Source organism: Podarcis tiliguerta, assembly GCF_965153285.1.
Source record: "Podarcis tiliguerta genome assembly, chromosome: Z".
NCBI lineage: Eukaryota > Metazoa > Chordata > Lepidosauria > Squamata > Lacertidae > Podarcis > Podarcis tiliguerta.
The window spans coordinates 8800760-8820171 of NC_139553.1; the positions used below are offsets into that span (position 1 = coordinate 8800760).

General features: G+C 45.7%; 2 protein-coding genes across 11 annotated transcripts in view; one reads left to right on the top strand and one right to left on the bottom strand.

Annotated features, from left to right (window-relative positions):
* Positions 1 to 19412, top strand: part of SLC31A2 (solute carrier family 31 member 2) — a 526804-nt gene that overhangs the window by 280566 nt on the left and 226826 nt on the right. The gene's annotated exons all lie outside the window — the stretch shown is intronic.
* CACNA1B (calcium voltage-gated channel subunit alpha1 B) overlaps positions 4114 to 19412 on the bottom strand; it is a 323575-nt gene continuing 308276 nt past the window's right edge. For 4 of the 10 annotated variants that reach the window (XM_083422809.1, XM_083422807.1, XM_083422806.1 and 1 more), the window contains 5 exons: positions 17838 to 17979; positions 15885 to 16034; positions 9146 to 9347; positions 7611 to 7810; positions 4114 to 6396 (listed from right to left, as the gene is read on the bottom strand). In XM_083422809.1, coding sequence (XP_083278935.1) covers positions 5857 to 6396; positions 7611 to 7810; positions 9146 to 9347; positions 15885 to 16034; positions 17838 to 17979 — 1234 coding nt within the window. In that variant the 3' untranslated portion in view covers positions 4114 to 5856. Of the gene's footprint in view, positions 6397 to 7610; positions 7811 to 9145; positions 9348 to 12535; positions 12572 to 15884; positions 16035 to 17837; positions 17980 to 19412 lie in introns of all 10 variants that reach the window. The other 6 variants (XM_083422808.1, XM_083422803.1, XM_083422805.1 and 3 more) reach the window with 4 other exon arrangements.

Consider the following 19412-nt stretch of genomic DNA (forward strand, 5'->3'; position numbering starts at 1 on the left):
ATTTGCAGTGGCAACAATATATTCAAAACCCACCATGCTCCTTTCTCCCAATACCCACCCACCCACCCACACTTCCTTCCCCCGAGGATTCCCAGCCTTAATCTTCTTCTAATGCAATAATTTAATTATTCACATTTCACATGTAAGTTGCAACTGTGAAGCGCCTCCATTTTACTTGTGTGGGGCTCTCACATCCAATTGATTCATATGGGGTTGGTGTGGGGGTGCGTGGGTGCGTGGGAGAGAAAGAAAGAAAGAATAGAGGAGGAAGGATAAACCAAAATAAAAGTTAAAGCCATTTATCTTCAGCTCTCAATATTTTGCATGCATGCTCAGAGAGGGCTATTCTCCTCCCATTTTATTTATTGGAGTATTCCCACCCCCTTTTTTAAAATTTCCAAGAAAGTTTTGTGCCTTTTCTATATGTAAAATGTAGAAAAATGTTTGGTCACGGTCATGCTGTAGCTTGAGACAAGGAAAAGTGTGTGGGGTTGTGGAACTCAACATATAAAAGCTGTGGAATGGATTATGTTTTTTAAAATTATGTTTTTAAAAAGTTTGCTCACCTCTTTTTCCATTTTTGATTTGATTTGTGAAAAGTGTCATCATGTTGCATAGCCCTACAGTGTTTTTGTTTGTTTGCTTAAAAAAAACAAATCACATCTATGATCTATTAACCATTCCTTTCTGTTCTTTTCTTTTGGTTAATGAAGTTTCTGTATGCATAATTACATGTGGAGAGAGAGAGAGAGAGAGAGAGAGAGAGAGAAATTGAGAGAGAAGAGTGTGCTGGAATATAGTCCAGGGATGAGATTGGTCAAAAATCAAAAAACAAAACAAAGGGCAGAATACTCTAGAAGTAAAGCCTTGAGGTGGTATTGGGGCGTGTGTGTGTGTGCGTGCGCCATGTTGACCTGCCTCTGGTCATTTCACTATTCCTCCATTTCCCCCTTTGGGCCTTTTTTGTCATCATCAGTAGGATGCCATGTTCTGTTTAACAATCCAAGCACATTAAGCAAGCTGTCTTACAGAATCAATCCCTTTCTTAAAATAAAACAGCCTGTCAAATAAGCAATCCTACCCAAACCCTGGCTTGCCCAGGCTGCTGCTTGTTCTGCACGGAGTGCGACCTTAAGGTGAAATTAAACTATCAAAATCTGCAGTTAGCACTTTTTGTGGTTGGAATATACTGGGATATGATGCTGACTCGTTTTCTCAGAAGTCTCACCTCCTATTTTGGCTGGTGTTATAAAAAATACTGCATCATAATGTTTGCTATACTTTTGATCTGTCACTAGATGTCACTTTGGTGAAATTTGAAGAAATATTGATACATGAGGAAAACCTCTAACAACGCTACAGAAAGTTATCCCAAGTGTCTTGAGAGAACAAATTATCATTAGGGAAAAAATAGGACAATTTCAAAGGTACAGCGAAGTATTTATATTTCCTTGGCCAATTGGTTTATCAGCATTTATTTTTCTTTAAATAAAAACGTAGTGGTCGAAACACTGTTTCAGTAATGGTTTGGGATAACTGCCTCCTATTTAAATGGTGGTGGCTTCCTCTTTTATGAAATAGTTGAGAATAGCTTTGAACTTGGAAGATGCTCTTTTTAAAGAGAATAATGTTGTAAATAGCATTGTCCTCACTCATGCCTGCATGTTAAGAAACCCATTTGACTCAATTTATAACTAAATTTCCCCTGAAAGGCTATGGCATTAGCGGTGTTCAATACTTGAGTGTGATATTAAAAATCTGATTATAAATTGAGTCAAATGGGTTTCTTAACATGCAGGCATGAGTACATAACAGCAGTATGCTCAAATAAGGTTGGGGCAATTTAAAAACAAAACAAAACCAGCTTTCTCTAGCAAAATTTGGTATTTTCCTCTGTTTTCTCTTGCAGTTCTCCTGCTTCTGAATAACTGCACTTAACTGCACTTGTAGCAGCACCTAGTGACAATATAATGCATTAGTTCGTAGAGATTAAAAAGGGAATGCCTTCGAAAACAGCTCATATTTTACTTGCTCTTTCTGACAAGAAAAACCTCTCCAGCACAGTGGAATAAGAGGCACTGTGGTTAAGATCCAAAGATTCCCCTCTGTGAGATCCTTCAAATGTAGGGGCTGCTTGTATGAGAGGAAGATTCATTTCCATTAACAGACGGGACCCTTTAGATCCAGTCCATTATTTTTAACACAAACCAGGAAGTAGAGGGGAGAACTGAGCAACCACACAAGGTAGTCTCCTAAGGAATTTCCCAGGGAAGAGGCAAAACTGTGGAAAGACTCATTTGCAACCATGTGGATCTGAACGCATTTGCTTCAGAAACAGACATTGGTTACAGATTAAGGAAACAAACCCATCTGAGGGAGGAGGGCAGCCTCTTCCCACATTTCTTTCCAACTTCCTCCCCCAAACCAGCCTCCCCAGCTGCCTCAAGGTACAGAAATCATAGGGAAATGCGTCCCATGTAGAGTCCACAGTGACATTTCAGTCCAAGGGTGGACTCCTGGGTGCCCTCCAGGCATTGTTGAGTGCTGGTCCTACTCACAAGTAGACCCACAGAAATGGACAGGCACAGCTTAGGCTCATTAACTTCAATGGGCTTACACTGAGTAGAGCTTAGTTGGAGTTCACCGTCGCAGCCAGAACGAGCAATGCCCTTGGGTGATGGGCATTTGGAATTCAACATCAGTAGACATATTGGCCTACTTTTATTTTAGTCCATGATACTGAATGAAGCAAAGATGCACGGATACCTCTGCAGCTTTCATGACCACAGGGCTCACTTTCCTGGAGCTGCCCAAGATCATGAAAATTGCAGTAACAAGTTTTATCCACAGGTTGTCTATCCCTTTGTCACATGACTGATCATATACCCTAGGACAGTGAGAGGAAACTGACATTCAGCCTACTTGGAAATGTCATTTGTGTAAACCCAAATGACCACACTTCCTTTGTCCTGCTGCTTTCTCTTGGGGAAAGCACTTTTTAGCCCAATCTGAGAAAGCTGGATAAGAAAGCCCTGGCAACAGTTTTTAAGGAGTGGGGAGATTTAGAGCAGAGATGTGGTAAGATGGGAGAAACGGGAAGGGACCCAGTTCAAACTCCCCTTTCCTTAGAGCTGTAGCATTTCAGAGAACACAGAGGAAGAGTTAAATATCCACTCTCTCCAGCTGCTTCTCTGCTTGAAATACAGCCTGCCCACCCTGCAAAAGTGGCTTTGCTCCTTAATCAACAATGTCAATGGGGCAGCCATCGCATCTTAAAGGAGAACAACTCCCGTCAGTCCTGACCACTGGCCATGCTGGCTGGGGCTGATGGGAGTTTGCAACATATCTAGGCCATCGTGTTGACTACCACCCCCTGCACTCAATAACATGTAATGTGCAGCTTAGCATATGTATTTAAATGTGCATTTGCATTTAACATTTAACTCCTGCAAGTGATTTTTTTTAAAAAAAATGCAAATAATGTCAAGGTGTGGTTTGAAAATCGCCAGGATCACAGCAGAAAGAAATTCCACTCCTGCTGTGGTCCTGCTGATAACCCCTTCTCCAAAGGTGCTAAATGGCAGGGCAGGGGGAATCTCCTCCCAATAAGGAGGCAAGGGTTAAACAAAGGCACATTTTAATGTCCTATGTAGTTCAGCCCTGAGAGGATTTTGCCCCACTTTCCTCCCTCAGAGTTATTTCAGACATTAAGGGGGACAAACCTGGATTTGCTCCCAAAGTGTTAAACCCTGGCAAGGAGCCACAGACAATGTCAGCCGCACAATTGTGCCTGTATGATGCAATGAAGCACATGATAGTTTTAAGGTGCGGAAAGAGACTGTGTCTCCTGGTTCGATCCCTGTCATCTCCAGGTAAGACGGGAGAGACACTTCCTTCTCACCTGGAACACCAGAGAACTGCTGCTAGTCCATGTCACATGACTAATCTAAATGTACTCGTATATGGCAGCTTCTTGTCTTGCTTGTGATGGGGTCACTTTTCCCTGCATGTCTCTTTCCTTATCACTTCCTCTCTCCTCTGCTCACTCTCAAAACATAGAATGTTGCCCTCATCAGGTTGGGCTGGGTCTTTCAGCTTTGTTATGTGCAGGTGTTTTATTTTTGTTTTTTGAATAACAATGTTTTAGCTTTTCATGAAAGTGCTGAAGCACACGCACACACGCGCACGCACACACACGGAAACAAGCACCTGATGCACAGAAACACACACACACAGAGACAAAAAGAGCAGAAATCTCATCCCTGAGAATCAGAATTAGGGTTTTCCCTCGGGGCTTTCTTGTTTTACACCCCCCCCTCAAACCACCACAAAAAAGGACAATAATCACAAGTCTCTTCAATTGTCTTCAACACCCAACAATGTGCCATGAAGAGCAACCAGAGCTTCTGTAACCAAGTTAAGACTTAGATGTGTAGAGCAGTAGGGTCCTGCTTTTGGCAGAAGAACATTTGCCCCTGTTGCTAGATGCTTGTTGAAATCTCTCTGATATCCCTGCACCCACCCCCCTCCACACACAACAAGATCTGAAAAAAGCACACACAGAATTTTGTACTTGTCCGCCTTCCAATATATGTGGAATTATTGACTCAGCACTGGTCAATACTTGAAGCCTTCCAAACCCTCCTTGTGGGTCACCCCACTGCACCACACGCATCCTCCTGATGCATTGGGAACAAGAGATTGCGTCTTCACCATGAGAGATTCCTAAGATCAGGCACTTAGTAGTGAAGAATTGGCGCCTTCAGCATGAAACAACAGTGGAGCTGGAATGGCAATAGGACTAGTTCTCTACAGTGAAGGACTCTTGGTTTTGTTTGTTTGTTTGTTTGTTTCTTCTTCTTTTACTGTACAATTTACAAAAAAAAATGCACACAATGAAAAGTTAGGTTTATCTAACAGCTCAATATAAAACCAAATGACACATTTTCTTTTGCCAGACCCCACCCTTCTCTCTCTCTCTCTCTCTCTCTCACTCACTCTCACTCTCTCACTCTCGTGCTTTGATTGTAAACAAGACAAAATTATGAAAGGGGGCATATCACATCCAAAACAGAGGAACTGATTTTTAAGTTGTCAGCAGTAGGAGCAGCAGCAGCAGGCTGGGAGCCATCCTTGCCTGCCAAACAGCTCTCCTCTCCCAAGTGAAGGGGATGCTTTCCAAAAAGTCAATGGGAAGTCAAACCAATCAAAGTAGTCACAGACGGCAGCATGGCGGCTTCTGTCAGCTGAAAGGCCCCATTACTGGCTCCCTTGAAAAGGTTTCGTCTTGCCAAATGTCGAGTCCAATGCCGTCATGGGTGATTTTTGCCTCTTAAAGTGTGGACAAGAGAAATGATAGGTTCTGTTTGTAACTGTGACTGTCCCTTCCTCCCCCTCTTTCTATCCAAAACTGCATGATGCTCCAGTCCCAGAAAGTTCAACAGTTTTCTTTTTTTGGTTTTCTCTCCGGGTCTTTTGCTTATCTTACAGTTTTATTGTTGAGAAAGGAGAGGGTGATGTTAACTGCAATGCAGCAAGAGACGAGCAAGATCTCCCTTGCCCTGTCCTTCCAAAGAACAGCAATTCCTACTGATCCAGGGCCTTCTAGCACTAAAGGACAGACAGGTTTCAGTATGAGAGAGAGGCGTCGTCTCTTGACAGCATTGTGCGCATGCACAGAGACAAGTCTTCTTCATTTGGGGGGGGGGGGGTTCCATGAGGAGGCACTTCTTCCCTCCTCTTTATCCCTCCAGCCCTGAAGCTGTGGGGCTGAACGTATGTGTGCACACATAAACACAGAGCTTTATGTATAATATTCATCAGTTTCGTGTGCAAGAACTCCGGCTTTTTTTCCTGCTAGCACCAGTCATCTTCATCTCGTTCATGGTAATAGCTACGTGCCCTGGTGCTGGTCCCAGGGCCGCCACTGAGGCCCAATGTATAATGGTATCCATTGGGGACTCTACGGATTTGGTGGGACTGGGACGTCAGGGAGGAGACGTAAGAAGTCCGGGATGACCGTCCTGAATTGGTGGCCACAGCCTCCTCAAAAGTGAGTGTGTCCTCAGGCACAGCATGGTACGGACTGTCACTGTCTTCCCGGTGCCCCAGGTAAGGGTCTGAGCCAATCCGGGCCATCAGGGGCTGCGAAGGGCCCTGGGAGTCACCATGCAGCAAAGCGTTGTGCTCAGAGAGACCCCGGCTCAAGCGTCCCGGGGAGAAAGTTGGCAGGCCAGTCTGGAAACTGGAGAAGTGCACAGGCGACGAGTTGGCAGTCTTGTACGTGATGCTGGGGCGCGGGGTCAGTGGGGTCTGCGGCAGTTGCCTCCGGCCACGGGACGGGGTGCTTGCACCCGAAGTTGACAGCATGGGGCTCTCATTAACTGAACCACTGCCCTACATGAAAATTGGAACAAAGCAAATGAACAAAAAAAGGAAAAAAAGAACAACGAAGGGGAGGGGGAACACCAGACAAACGCAGAGGTGTATGGCAGGGAAGGTGATAGTGGGGAACCAAGCAACAGAAGATCAAGTGACATGAAAAGAAGGGTGGGGGGAATATGTTACAAGATGAAAGAAAATGGAAAGAGAGAGTTTAGACGTGCAGTCGGGGAACGACTGTGTTAAGGAGCAATCTGGAACAGAGGTATAGACCCAGGAAATCAAAAGGGCTGGGGAAGGAAAGGATTCCAAATGGGGGGGAAAACATCCAGTGGGTTAGGGTGACAACGTAGGAGAGCAGACAGTTCTGGGGCAAATGGGGATGCAAGTTGACCAACAAAACCCTCCCACATGCCTCAAAAGCCCAAAATAGATTTGCTTCATGACCAGAAGCATTACTGAACATTATGGGACTTGTTTGCTCAGCCTTCTCAAGTTTAACTTATGAACCACCTTTCAGATAAATTTCAATGTGATTCACAACCATATACTAAAATGGGTTTAAATGCTAAAAATGGGTTTAAAACACAATACAAGTAAACACTCAAGAGTAGACAGAGACGCAGTTCCATGCCTCTCCACAATCCAGCTGGAAAAAACTTGTCAAAAGAAAAACACCTTCCTGCAATCAGCAGGGCTGAACCACTGATGGGCAGAGCCATAGCTTTAAATGGGCAGAGCCACCTTTCCTTCTGCTACCCCTTCTCTCACACAGTTTCTTTATACCACCCTTTCTCCCTCATTCTCTCTGTCCAGTGGGCTGCTGGTGGGGGGCAGATTGCTCTTGCTAGAGATATTAATCGCTCACTTGCAAGGGCCTTAACCCTTTTATTGCTCCATCATTTTTGGCTTCCCCCACATATTTTATTTTATTTTATTACAGGGAGGGAGTAAATTACAACCCTCTTTCTTCCACCACAAAGGAGTTACTTAAACTGAATCACAAACGTACAAGCAAACACGAGAGCAACAGTGATCCAACCATTACCTGCTGCCCAACCAGCCTTCTTCTCTCCCTTCAGGATGTCTCCAACCACATGAAGTTAAGACAAATGCCAAGAATTTGTACATGAGCTTCTGAAGCTCTGACAAAGGCCAAAGCATCTGTTGCTCAGTCATCAGTAGAAGGTACCCTCCACCCTCTTCCCACCCTCCTTCTGGCTCCTCACCTGTTTCTGTGTTCCATGCTCTTGCCCTCCATTGGGTGACGTTGGCCGACTGCGCTCTGATAACTTGGGCTGTGAGTGGTCTCTGCTCCCATATCGGTCGCAGGAGTAAAAGCGCTGCTTTTCAGAGGATGAAGAGGAGTGAAGTTTCCGCTCCTGGGACCGGCCCCTCTCCTGCTTTTTGGTTTTGGATGTTGCTTCACCTACTCATCAAACAAAAAGGAACCCCAGTGGTGTCAGAGACCCATCTGATAGCATCTTACTTCCAATAGAAACATGGGAACATGCCTTAAATGAGAACTGGCAGCAGTTCTCCAGGGTTTTACAGTGGGGTCTCTGTAAACCCTGCCTGGAGATGCCATGGTTTGTACCTTCTGCAAAGCAGATGTCCTAACATTGAGCTTTCCCTAAATAAAAAGTGGCTGTCGGGCAGCTTTCTTAAGGGAATTCCATAAATTGGGCACCACCACCAAGAAAGCCCTGGCCATGACCTGAACTAAATTGAGATGACACAGAAATATCCAGGATGCCCAGTGTGTATGGTATATCCCTTACATACATAATTTTGCAGGAGGTGGAGGAGGTACAGAATCTGGGCTCTTGTAGGTGTGACAGTGTACTAGCCCTGACAATATAAGAACATCACCGGACAGCAGACATCCTATCAGAGTATAGCAGAGGGAGGTAGAGAAGGGAAGGGAAGCAGAGCTACTCCATTGGCTCAGCTGAGAGATCAGGAATTGCATCCAATGTTAGTTCTACTCAGATGAGACCCACTGAAAATAATGCAATTGACTAACTTAGGTGTACTAATTTCAGTGGATCTATGCAGAGGAGGACAAACATTGGATACAACACCAGCAACTTTCAGTCCTTCTCCCCTTGAACTCTTTCATACCAACTGGCCACTGGAAGAACTTGCAACCTATCACTGGCGGAGGAAGAGGAATGCGGGGGCAAGTGCACTGCCCCCGGCAGTGCGATCCCGGTGGGGTGCCATCGCGGCTGCCCCCCTGCCTGCGCTGGGTGCCATGCCCCCATGCTATGCCCCCAGGACGTGCACCACGCCCCCAGGACATGCACCCACCTGCTCTCCACCCCCTTACCAGTGCCGGAGCATGAAGCTCCACCATTGCAACCTATAAACCTGTACCTGAGTTGTCTTATTTCCTCCTCCCTCCCAGTCCATTTTCTTTTAATATCCCTCCTTTATAAAATATGGTTGCTGTTGTTGTACTTGTAGCCATTGTTGTTGTTGTTGTTATTTTTATACTGCCTTCCTCTGAAGACCTCAGGGAAGTTCACAACAGAAAAATATGAAATGAGAATACAAGATACATAATAAAACAAAAACAAAACCATTAACCATCCTCCCACAAACACGTTTAAAAAGCCATAGAATGTTAATCACACAAAGACCTGGTTGAAGAGAAACATTCTTCCCTGGTGCCTAAAGATAGGTAATGAAGGCTATGCATTCAGTCTGTCTTGTTTGTAGTGAAATGTAAGCACACCACCCAACCCGTTTTTTAAGGTACCTGCAGCATCACCATCAGCCAGGTGGCTGGGTGGTTTGTCAACAGACTTCTGTTTCCTCTCTTTCCGCCTGTGGCAGCGGTGATGGTGGTGGTGGTGGGTGTGCTCCACTGGCCGGGAATGCTCGTAGAGGTGTGTGGCATGGGGACGTTGTGGGTTCAGTGTGGAGATGGAACGCTTCATGGGACTTGTATCTGGGATGGGCTGTGGACAAAGGCAGGGTGAGGTTGGGGTGAGGAAGGGGAAAGAAGAGAGCGCAAGGTAGTTGTTGGTTCAGTGTGTAGCCTCCCTCCTCCCTAGTGCAGCACCCTCTTTCCATCCCTTAAAGGCAACAACAGGGAGGTGGGCATCGTTAACCTATCAAATTTACTTTTCACAAGATACGGCAACTGCCACCAACTTAAATGTCTTTGTAAAAGTACTGGGCAGATTCATGGAGGACAAGAAGGCTATGCTCGACCTCCACTGTTGGAGTCAGTATGCCTCTGAATATCAGTTGCTGAAAGTCACATGTGGGAAGAAAGCTCTGTTGCACTTAGGCCCCACTTGTGGGCTTCCCATAATGGGCATCTGGTTGGCTGCTGAAAGAACAGAATGCTGGACTAAATGACCATTGACCTGATCGAGAGAGGCTTTCCTTCTAATCTACTTGCTCTTTCCAGGCAAGGATGGAGAGATTTTTTTTTCTGTATCACAGTGAGGAGGAGACCAGTGGTCCCCCATATGTTGCTGGACTATATGAATTACAAATAATTTGTTCTGATTGGAGTTGGAGCCCAACATATGGAAGGCTACAGGTGTTCACCATCCTTTTTCAAAGTCAGCACTTCAAAGCCTTACACTTGTGTGTAAGGAGGATCTGCCCATACCAAGACAAGAGCACCAAGTTGCAATCTAATGTATTTTCACTTGCAAAGGAAACCCATCACATTCAGTTCTTAATGTCAAAGGGGTGGGGGGAAGGGATGCTGAGAAGGCCATGCTCCCTTATTCCTGACATGTGGGGGTTTTCTCTGCAGTTATTTAGGGGGACAGAAAATGCACTCTGCTTCTCAGGGGCAACTCAATCTGCTCCTATGGCCTTTCCAGGTGTACTCTTTATGAAACTAGAACTCTGGTTTTTTGTTTTTTTTCTGTTTTTCCCCGCACTCTTCCACATGCCATCATGGTAATTCCTTTGCTATTCCAGAATATTGCAGTGATCAAACCACTTTTTCTTCTATCATAAAAATAATGAATGAATGAATGCAATATTTTGTGAAAGAACTGGAATGCTTCTGTAATTTAAAAAACAACAACCCACTTTTCTTTTTGACAGGAGGGTATTCCTAGCTCAGACCGAAAACAGGGAACTTAATAAATTTCTGCTTGTCTAATCTCCAAAAGAAATCTGGAATGCCAGGAGTTAGATTCAAAATATGTCTGCCTGCTCGTAACTCTGATGCTTGCAGGTTGGAAGAAAGGGGGCATAGAAGGGGTGTGACTACAGCCACAGACCTTTTCTGAATCCATACACATCCTGTCATTGTGAGGGCAGGAAAAAGCACCAAAAGCTTCCAAAAAACAGAGATCTGTGACCTGTCATGTGGAAGGTCTGCTCCAAAGCTCCCACATTGGAATGAATAGCAGCCATAGCACTATAGTCAGGACCCATCTGCACCATATACTTAAAGATGTACCATGCCACTTTAAACAGTTGTGGCTTCCCCCAAAGAATACTGGGCACTGTGGAGTGTTAAGGGTGCTTTGAATTGTTAGAAAACCCCTGTTTTCTGAAATTCTCAGAGTTGTTAAGCAATCAAACCCTCTTCCCAGGGAACTCTGGGAATTGTAGCTCAGTGAGGGGAATATGGGTTTCTCCTAACAACTCTTAGCACCCTTAACACATTAGAGTTCCCAGGATCCTTTGAGGGAAGCTATGACTGTTCGAACTGGTATGATACTGCTCTAAAGGTATAGTGCAAATGGGGCCTATGTCTGGAAGGGCGTTTATTTATGCCAGGCTTCCTCAACCTCAGCCCTCCAGCTGTTTTGAGACTACAATTCCCATCATCCCTGACCACTGGTCCTGCTAGCTAGGGATCATGGGAGTTGTAGGCCACAAACATCTGGAGGGCCGAGGTTGAGGAAGCCTGATTTATCTGATATATTCCAGGAATGATCTTAGATTTTGAAGTTGTGCCGGGGCTGTAGCCCAGGAGTAACTGAAGTCCCAAGAGTGATTTGCTTCCAACTAGACAGCCTGTGGTACATGTCAGACATTTTCCCAGTTTGTGAAATTCTGAATTAAAAGTTATAAACACACAACTCCCAAAAAGGATGTTCACCCCAGTCACTTATCCATCAGTCACTTCAGTGTGGCTGGGACATCATTTAAACCACTTAGAGATTTTGTTTATCCCTATCCCCCTGTTCCCAAAGGTCAACATGTGTTGTTATTCTTGAAGCCAAAATGGCACCACTCATGGACAAGAATGAGGTAGCCAACTAGCTTAGAGAAAATCTCAGCCCCTTCAAGACTGTTAAGTGGCACAGAAATATATGAAATAAATAAATAAACCTTGAGAGTCAGCAGAAGTACAAAGATAGATATAGAGAGGGGCGTTGGAAAGTTCTATCGTGAGAGGAGGAGGGCCAAATAGCAGCCCAATGAGGCTGAGCATGCACAGTGACCACGCTGGCTGGCATGGGGGGACGGGACCCAGAAAAGCAGGAAATGGAATGGAGTTGCTAGAATCCTGAACAGCAGCATTCCACACTCTGAACAGTCCTTAGGATGGCTGTACATGGTCACCATTCAACTTTCCTGCAAGGCCTTTACCTACCATCGCTCTGGGGAATTGTGGGGAATTTAAACAGCAGCTAGGGCTATTTAGGGCTGCTAGTGGGCTTGGAGCACTACCAGAACAATCAGGGACCATTTAAATCTGGAGCTGGCTCTGCATCTGAACACAGAACACGCTTCATTATAATGGAAGATTGCCACCCCAGGCAGGGAAAGGGGAGCTAAAAGGCTTGACAGCCTGAGGTGCAAATGCAGCCTTCTAAGCCTTTCTATCTGGCCCCTGTGATGCCCCCCAGGCCGCACCCCTCACTCCTCCTGCTTCATACTCTCCTTGAGTGTGTTTGCCTGGCTGGAATGTGTCTTTTAACTCCAACAACACTGCTTGCTTGCCTGGGGACAGAGGATGGAAAGAGCTGTTTGTAAAAACTCACCTATTGTATAAAGGAAGAATTCCCATTTATCGCTTGCCCCAAATTTTGCCTCTGGTCCCACACACCACTTGCATGTGGCCCCTGGGAGGTTGCCCCAAAGGAAAAAAACCTTCCCCACCCTTCATTGAACAGACTTTAGAGAGGATACGACTTTTAAGTTCAAGCAAGCTACATACTGCCAGGTAACGCCCCGGTGACCGCACTTTGCCTCTCTGCAAGAAATTCGGACAGAAAATATATTGGAAGCAGCCCCCACCAGCACAGCCATTGTCAGACATCACAGCAGGTGCGCGCGGCAGACGAGATGATGGAGAGGTGGGGAAGAAAGGGTGGGGACGAGGGGGCAACCAGAGAGGGGAGACAAACAGGTAAAGGGAAGGGGGGATGAATAAGAGACAAGAGACAGAAATGGGTGTTAGTCAAACGTTATCCATGGAACTTGGTGAGGAGTCAAGACTGGTGATTGGTTATTCAAATGGAACTTCCAATGGAAGAAAGTGAGGTTAGATCTCCTCAGACTTCTCTGAAGCAGGGTTGTGGATACCCATGGCCCTTCTAAGTGTTGCTGGAACTACAATTTACACACTCCAACTCAACAAGCATGGGACATCCAACAGGGTGGCCCTTCTAGATGTTGGAGGGCTATATTTCCCATCACCCTACCTTGTGAAGCATGTTGGCTGGGGCTGATGGGGGTCGGAGTCCAGCAATGTCTGGAGAGCCAGAGATTCCCATCCCTGCTCCAGAGGGAGGCCTTACACCCAACTCATGCAGAAGATTAACAGATGGAAAAGTTTCTGAAACTCAGGCCTTAGGCACTGTGGGTCACTTGCTAAGGTGCACCGCAATGCACTGGGAGGCACTGCTTAGTAAAGTCCCTGGAAAATGCTCAGTTGCAGAAGCTCCCCCTGCTCCTTCCCATCACTGGTTTCCTATTTGGCTCAATCTGGGGGGGGGGGGGTGTTGAGAAGGAGGTGGAGTACCAGCAGCTGCTCTTTAATCCCTTTTCTGCTCACTCTCTCCCATTATACATACAGCCCTCCAAACCTTACAGGGCTACAACTGGTCCTTCTTGCTGGGGTTGATGAGAGCTGGAGTCCACCAACATGGGGCAGACTATAAGTTCCTCACCCATGCTCTAGCATGATGTAGGAAGGGAGAACAAGAATAAGGAAACCATAGCTTTGAGCATGAGATGGAGACCTCTTAAAATTTCTACCCTATGCATGGACACACAACCCAGGGAGTGAGGATTCAGCTAAATTCCTCTAGGTGCAGGAGGAAATCTTGGGGACAGAGTTCACCATTAGCAATTGCCGGAGCAGAATTTATTTCCCCCCTAAGAGATGAGGCAGGGGTGGGTGGGAATGGCAGCTGCCACAAGAAAAGAGTTGGAGAATATTTGGCCTTTTTCAAAGTGTGTGTGGGAAAAAAATCTCAGAAAGTGTCTCAGGAAAAAACGTATTCTGAGAAGTGTCAGCTCTGTTCTGTTATAGATTTCAACTCACCTATGATGCTCTAGCCACCCTTCCCATCCACTTCCAACCTTTCTGTTGCTCCAGTGGCAGCAAATGAGAGAGCCCACCCTTGCTGTGGGTGTTTGTGGTCCTTGGGAAACTATATTTCCCAATTGCTCATTGTAGGCTGTGATGCAGCCAACCAGTGATGGAGGGCGAAATAGAGCAAAACCTCCTGCTTGTCACCACTGAAAAGCAAGGAGGTAAGCAAGTGGATCTCAGGGGTGTGGTGGACTGTGTTGAAGAAAGGGAATGAGAGGTTTGAGAGACAGCACGATGTTGTGTTGTTCCTTTGAGGAATACATGCATATGAGGTTAGAATGATGAGCTTTCCTCATTTTTAAGTGAAGAAATGCAAGTTTCAATGACATCTCTAATTCTAGCTGAAGGAACCCAGGGCAGTGACATCCTGTTGTCTGGGTTGGGAATTGAAGTGGTCCAAGAGCAGCTGGAGAATAATCACCAGCCATGTGTCAATGATGGAATGGTGTGTGAAATGAAAGACTAGACAATGCTCAGTCACACAGGTGATGATTGAGGCTGCATTATCTAAGCACAAGAGGAGGATTAAAAAATATATCTCCTGCAGATGAAATGTTTCTGGTTCTCTTATTAAGGCAGAAGATCCTTAGTAAGTAATTCAATTTGGGAAATGCAACTGAAATCAGGAGAGTTTCACGCCTCGAATTAAATCAATGACCACCATCAATAGAATCAGTTGGTGAATTATTCCTTATTCTAACTGTGAGTTTGCCACAGCACCCCATGATCCTCTCGTCCTGTGAGGTCAGGTGGTACTGAGTTACAGATCTTATATATGGCTCAGTCTGGCAATAACTTCTGATGAAGCGACTTCTGAGCTCCGCTTTTATGCATTATTCAGCCCAAGCGCTGTTCAGAGCTGTCTAGGGTACTCGTGTCATGCCTCACATTACCTTTTAATCAATACTGAGAGCTCATCCATACTTCAGTCTGAGCCATGCTTTCTAGGCACAGGCCTGTGATTTCTAGGTCCGGGTTTGAGCAGGAGGGTTTTGTTTTTTGTCCCATTGCTGAAGTGGAAAATACGGCAACTGCGTTTACATGAATTGATGTTTGTTATGATTCAGCAGTAAACTGAGTATTTTCCTGGAGAAAGTGGTGGGACAAAAAAAGCCCTGCTTAGTCACGGACTTAGATAATGTGGCACAGATGAAGGTGTGGATGAGCCCTGAATTACTGTAAGGGGATCCAACATGCAGTGGCCTATGTATCCACCACTTCTAGCTAGCTAGAAAACTCTACCTTACTTACTGAACCTAATTATGCCACAGGATTCATGTGAATTCCACATATATAATTTTCTATTGGGTTTGGAAGCATATCTGGGAGCATGTCTGCATTGCAAATTAAAAAACAGTTGGAGGCTGCCTTCAGCCACTGAATCTTCTTCTACAAAAACCATGAGAACTTGCAGTTCCAGGAGGTTACTGAGAATTCATGTTGGAAGAATGTCCCAGCCCCTTCCTGGAACTCATTGGTGGGGTGGCTAAACAGGTTTGGAAACTGCCTTAGGTTTGTAAGTGTAGCTGTATCTTAACTGTGGAAAAAGAGAAACTTAGCAAAAGAGGAGTGCTCTGTAGGCAGGCAGGCTCAGGGAAAATGTGGTACAATTCTGTTTCTACTGAAGAAAGCCGAGCCTGTAGAATGCCAGGCTTTTTGGTGAAAGATATATGAAAAGTTATGGATCCCTATGATTAGATGCATACTTACATGCACAAAACCAGCAAACAAAGTTGCCTAGCAAGTAGGATCTGGAGCCTGTTGCTTTTCTGTTGACTGCGGATGGATCTCAGAGAAGCTGTCTGTAATGGGGAATGCTTGCTCCAGATCACACCACAATTATTTATGTGATCGGTAAATGCATAATCAAATTGCCCACTGCAGCACTCACATTGTTAAACCTCCCAAAGGTCTTCCAGGTGACAAGACAAACAGACAGAAAGAAGGCGTTAAACCGCTGACTTACTGTAAGTCTTCCATTGCCAGTTAAGGCTCCTGCGCTCACCTGAGTTTCTGCTGCCAGGCGGGGCATGGAGGCAGCTCGCCCCTGGCTCTCCAGGCCAGGCTGGTGCTCACCATTGGCCATTGTTGGACTGATCTCTCGCATTTCTACTACCTGAGAGAGAAATAGGGGCAGAAGCACAGAAGTAAGCAGGGAGCTGGCAAAAAAAAAAAAAAAGAAGAAGAAGAAGAAGAAGAAGTTCTCAGTAATCATGGTAAATGACTTGCTGCATCCTCAGAGGGAAAGGTAAGATATAAAGGGCCCCTCTGCATGTTTAGCTGAGCTCAGTGGTGTTTGGCTCTTTAAAGGTAAAGGTACCCCTGACCGTTAGGTCCAGTCGTGGATGACTCTGGGGTTGCAGCGCTCATCTCGCTTTATTGGCCGAGGGAGCCGGAGTACAGCCTCCTGGTCATGTGGCCAGCATAACTAAGCCACTTCTGGCAAACCAAGCAGCGCACAGAAACACCGTTTACCTTCCCGCCGGAGCGCTACCTATTTATCTACTTGCACTTGATGTGCTTTCGAACTAGGTGGGCAGAAGCTGGGACCAAACAACAGGAGCTCACCCTGTTGAAGGGATTCGAACCGCCGACCTTCCAATCGGCAAGCCCCAGGCTCTGTGGTTTAGACCACAGCACCACCCACGTGACTTCTTTTTTATACCCAAGTCAATTCAATTTTTATACACGACAATTTAACACAGTGGTGGAGCATATGCTAAAGCCACCCAGGTCATGCATGTAGGGTACATCCATGAGGGGGGTGGGGAGCAGAGGGAGCCCCCTGTGGCTTGCTTCACAAAGCAGCATGGGGGAGCTCACCTGCATGCTACAGCCCAGGCGAGAAGAGGGGTGAGGGAGCTGCCACCAGCTTTCTTCCTACTCTCTGCCCCCAGGTCGGGCCTGACCCGAGAGTGGAGCTGCTTCCTTGTGCACTGCAAACCAGAAGAGAGGGCTGCAGCATTGCTGCTGACTCTTCTCTCTCCGTCCCTGGGTCCACCCCTGGGTCAGGCTTGCCCTGGAAGTGGAGCAGCTATGGCCAGGTGCAAGAAAGCTGCCACAGCCTAGGAAGTGGGGGGCAGTGTTACCACCAACTGACCGCCCCCTTCTCCCAGGTTAGGCTTGACCTAGGAATGGAGCTGTGGCTGGTGCCATTGGGCTGTTGTGTGAGGAAGCTGTCTCCACAGCTCCCTCGCATGCCCCCTCAAAACATGCACCCAGTGACACCCCCCACCCCATGCTATGCCACTGATTCAGTAATGTAGTCCCAAGGATAATGATACCAACTCCATTACAGTGGCATGGGAGTGCTCCAGCCCCTCTGCCAGTCAATTTTTAATCTTCTTACGCAATGATATTGTATTATGTAATTTGGCAGTTCAATTTTCCTGTAAATCACTTTGGGGCACCTTTCACTTGTATAAAGCAATATTGCATAATAAATTAAATTGCAATGGGGTGTTCCATGCAGTGTAATCAATGGAAAGTTGTTTTAGCATCCATATGCAATGTTTCTTTAGATTTCAAACTGAGATTGATTCAACAAAAAAATGGAAGTTTCAGGCACACTGGATTCCACAACTTCTTTATAAGGAGGAACTGGCCAGTTTGGCTAGGGGCTGGTGATGTAATCAGGATAAAGCATCAAGGCACATGCTGTGGGCATGTGTTGGAATATCTTCCCTTCGGTCAGAAATTGTTTGCATTTTTAAAATTGCCTTTTCAAGCACTGGCTTCAGTACACAGAATATGGGAAGGGGGAGAGGTCTTGTCCTTTGTCTTAGGGATCAACATTTCTTGGACCAGGCCTGCTGTTCTGTTCTGCCAGCTGCCAGCAGACTGGAAAGTACATTTCATTGGTGTAGCAGAGCTTTTGGGAAGCCTCCTCCTGTACCAAAACAGTACATTTAACCTTCACCTGTTTGCTTGTCTGCTCAGTGGGAATTTCTTCTGAATGGCCACGCTCAAATGCTGGTGTCCTCGTTTCGTAAAACACATCCTGAGTCCGTTGAGTACCCCATGAAACAGACTCCTTGATTCCTCCTCCCTCTGGCGTTGGTCTGTCATGAAAGGGAGGAAGGAAGGGAGGGAGGGAGAGAGAGAGAGAGAGAGAACTTGCAAAGAATGCAATACAGTGGTAACTCAGGATAAGTACTTAATTCATTCCAGAGGTCCGTTCTTAACCTGAAACTGTTCTTAACCTGAAGCACCACTTTAGCTAATGGGGCCTCCTGCTGCCACTGCATGATTTCTGTTCTCATTCTGAAGCAAAGTTCTTAACCTGAGGTACTATTTCTGGGTTAGCAGCATCTGTAACCTGAAGCATCTGTAACCCGAGGTACCACTGTACTGTATACCAAAATCTTGGTACATTGCCCCATCTCTGGTGGGACTTGTCCAAAAGCGCAGAAATGGACCCAGGATTAGCTCTGCTCTCCTAACTCATAAGGTTGCAACAATGATCTGTCTTGTAAGAATCATATAAACCACCTCCTTCTGGCAGCATGCATGGAGCTAGGGTAACATTGGAAAGATGCAGAGGGCTTTTCTTGGCCAGAACTCCCTGGAACTTAGTTCTGGCACCTCTCAGGTGGGCGCCATTGTCATTCTAAGAGAATGTGGGACATGTTCATGGTGAGTTCCAGCAACTCTTGTTCTTGATAAATGGTGCTGGTATGATAGGGTATGGCTTTGACTGATAAGCTTACACAATGCTGTAGAGTGATGTACAGACAAACATACCAAAATATACTTTGATTATGACTGGTTTATATTTATTTCTGTGAGGGATTCTTTAGCTGTGATTCCAGTATTGCAGGGGATTGGAGCAGATGATTCTGAGGGTTCCTTCCAACTCTACAGTTCTGTGATTTGATACTATTATTTTCTGCTTTATACTCATGCTGTATTTTGTTTCATACCTGGTGACTGATACCCATTATTTGCTGTTTATATTTTTCATGTTATACATAATAAAACACATACTGTATTTTTTGCTCTATAAGACTCACTTTTTCCCTCCTAAAAAGTAAGGGAAAATGTGTGGTGTCTTATGGAGCGAATGCAGGCTGCGCAACTGTCACAGAAGCCAGAACAGCAAGAGGGATTGCTGCTTTCACTGTGCAGCGATCCCTCTTGCTGTTCTGGCTTCTGAGATTCAGAATATTTTTTTTCTTGTTTTCCTTCTCCAAAAACTAGGCGCGTCTTGTGGTCTGGTGCATCTTATAGAGCGAAAAATACGGTATATCTACATAATGCAACACTGTAGATAAAGGAGGCTGGGGAAACCCTTCCTTGCAGGCAAAAAACAAACCACAAAGTCAGGTAGTTAGCAGCTGCAGGTTAAGAAGGACCTAGTTATCACTCAGGTGGCAAACCTGTGCTCAAGCCATGCAACTTCAGACTGCAGGTGGGGACAGACATGAAGGAACACGGCTCTATCTTAAAAAATGAAATCAATCTCCTCACTTAGAAAACCAGCATATCAGGGAAC